Source organism: Buceros rhinoceros, unplaced genomic scaffold (genome assembly GCF_000710305.1).
Source record: "Buceros rhinoceros silvestris isolate BGI_N320 unplaced genomic scaffold, ASM71030v1 scaffold883, whole genome shotgun sequence".
NCBI classification, from domain to species: Eukaryota; Metazoa; Chordata; class Aves; order Bucerotiformes; family Bucerotidae; genus Buceros; species Buceros rhinoceros.
This window is the reverse complement of record NW_010401612.1, coordinates 57,896-60,185: the sequence shown is the minus strand read 5'-3', so window position 1 is coordinate 60,185 and position 2,290 is coordinate 57,896. Positions and strand designations below refer to the sequence as shown.

The 2,290-nt window shown below is 49.9% G+C and overlaps 1 protein-coding gene across 1 annotated transcript in view; it reads left to right on the top strand.

Annotated features, from left to right (window-relative positions):
- Positions 1-2,290, top strand: part of CSMD2 (CUB and Sushi multiple domains 2) — a gene marked incomplete at its 5' end in the record, with an annotated part of 130,994 nt that overhangs the window by 109,364 nt on the left and 19,340 nt on the right. Inside the window, one exon of the mRNA XM_010132318.1 lies at positions 1-60. This exon is cut by the window's left edge and continues 35 nt beyond it. Within this exon, the coding sequence (XP_010130620.1) occupies positions 1-60 (60 nt within the window). The remainder of the gene's footprint in view (positions 61-2,290) is intronic.

Genomic DNA, 2,290 nt, shown 5'->3' with positions numbered 1-2,290 from the left:
CCTCCGAGAGGACCTGCCAGGCTAACGGCTCCTGGAGCGGCACACAGCCAGAGTGTGAAGGTACCTTCCCAAGCCCGCATCTTCTGCTGCGTCACCCCAAGCCTGCTGTGGTGTCCCCAGAATTACCACAGCAGGGGTGGCTGCCCAGCCAGCACCTTCCCTCTGGTTTAGTTGCCAGAGGCAGTCTGGTGCTGTGAGAAATAATAGTCCTGTTCATCATTTCCTCCAAATACTGCGTATATGTCAAGGAGCCTCAGCTGTCCCCTTTCTAAACACCTGCAGGTCACGTCTTACAGGAGGATTTTTCATTGCTGGAGGATGAAAGGTGGTATCACCTTTTTCATGCCCAGCTCTGCTGCGCTCCACAGGGTGCACCAGGCTGTTGTGCGGGGTTTTGTGTCAATCAATCAGGTTCATGCCAACATCTAGACTGAGGTCTAGAGTAGGAAGAGCTTTTGGGGTGTGGTCCTCATCTCCGGTCATCCCCCGAGACTCTTGCTCACAGGCACGCTGCAAGACTCACTGGGGTGAGTGTCTCCTCTTGGCATCGTGTGTCCAGCCAGATGATCAGAAATGCCGTTTCTTGGCCCAAGATCCGTGGGTACCACTGACTAATCCTTGTCACTTCGTTGAGGAAATAGAGCAGAATGAGGACTGTCAGGAGCTGCAGACCTCTGTCAGAGCTGGAACAGGCACGTGCAGGAGTCCTTTACGATAAGCAGAAATGCAAAATGCAAACGATAACCCAGTCAGCACAGTTTCCTATTCGAAAACCCCAAACCCCTTATTTTTCCATTTAAAGGAATCTAATCCAATCTAATAAACCCCCAGCTGGATTCTCTGAGCGGTGCTGCTCACTGCTACTCTTTTATAAAAGTGTTTAAAAATCGGCTGGGAAAAGAACAAAAGCCCGAAGAAGGCAGGATACCAAGTGCAGGGAGACCTGGGCAAGTGCTTCTCTCCAGCTGTTTTCAAAGCCAAACGCTCAGAGCGAGTTTGTAAATGAATTGGAAATTTATTCCAAACTGATGGAGCCCTTGATTGAAAAGACACTGAATCACGTTATTAATACACTCGGGTCTCGTGTTTTCTTCATACTGTTTTTTTCTTTTGGCTCTGTTCATTAATCTCAGGATAAATAACCCATCAGGTTCCAGAGGCACCGGAATACAGATCCCTGGCAGACTTTTTTCCATACTTTATGAATAGTAACAACATTATGCCTGTAATGTAGTCACTTAATGTTACACACTGACCGACCAGTGTAGGAAGGCAATGTGCAGTGATGAGCAGCGTGCTCTGTCCATCGCTGGTATGCGCTGCGAGCACTGCACGGCATTCTGATGGCACCCCGAGTGTTGCAGTCGGTGCTCTGGAACAGGTATTTACAGGAGAGGGAAAGGAGAGGTTAATTTTGGGATTGAATTCAGGGCGGTTGAAGATGAGGGCTGGTGTCCAGGCAGGTGCATGGCAGGAACGAGCATCTCGGGGCTGCAGTGGAAAAGCTCCAGCACAGCAGCGGAGCCGCTCGGTACCTCTGTGGTACATCAGCTCTCTGCATCAGCCACTTGCTCGCTGCTCTCAGCCTCCAAAATTGAGTGAAATCAAGCCTGATGTGGCTTCGCAGGTCACCGGCGCTTGCATGTCCAGGGATTTCAATGCAAATTGCTCTCCAGATTAGCTGCCAGAGAAGCACAGAGGGTCCCAGTCCCTTTGGCAGGGGAACACGTTAGTGCACGGACATGCAGAGGACACCGCACAAATCCTACAGCGTAAATAGAGGGGAAGGAGAGAGGAGCTGTTACCTGCAGTTCAGAGAGCAAGCTCCCAGAATAGGCTCAATCACAAAACATCTGCTTGACTTTGAAGTCAAGGGGCTGATGTTTGGCTGTCGCTGTCTTCCTGCACTGGGAGCAGCCCGGCTCTGATCACACGTGGAGGGGACGTGTGGCAGATGGGAGCACTGGGCTTTGCGGAGCATCACCTTGAACCTCAGCGGCTGTTAATTCCAATACTTTTTACCCTCTAGAACATTTCTGAAGAAACCAAAGGACTAGGGAGGCAGGAAGAAGTCACAACTGATTTTTCAAAATGTGCAAATGGTTTGGAATTAAATGAATTGCAGGGACTTCTGAGCCTGCTGCTTGAGGCCGGTTTACCTAGCTCTGGTTTTGTGGTCCCCAGTCAGAGCAGCTTCCCCGGCTTTGCAAAATTGCAGATTTCAGGCCTCATTTACCTTGAATTTCCAGCAAGTTTTGAAAGCGTGAATGAAATTTTAGATGCTCTTTCC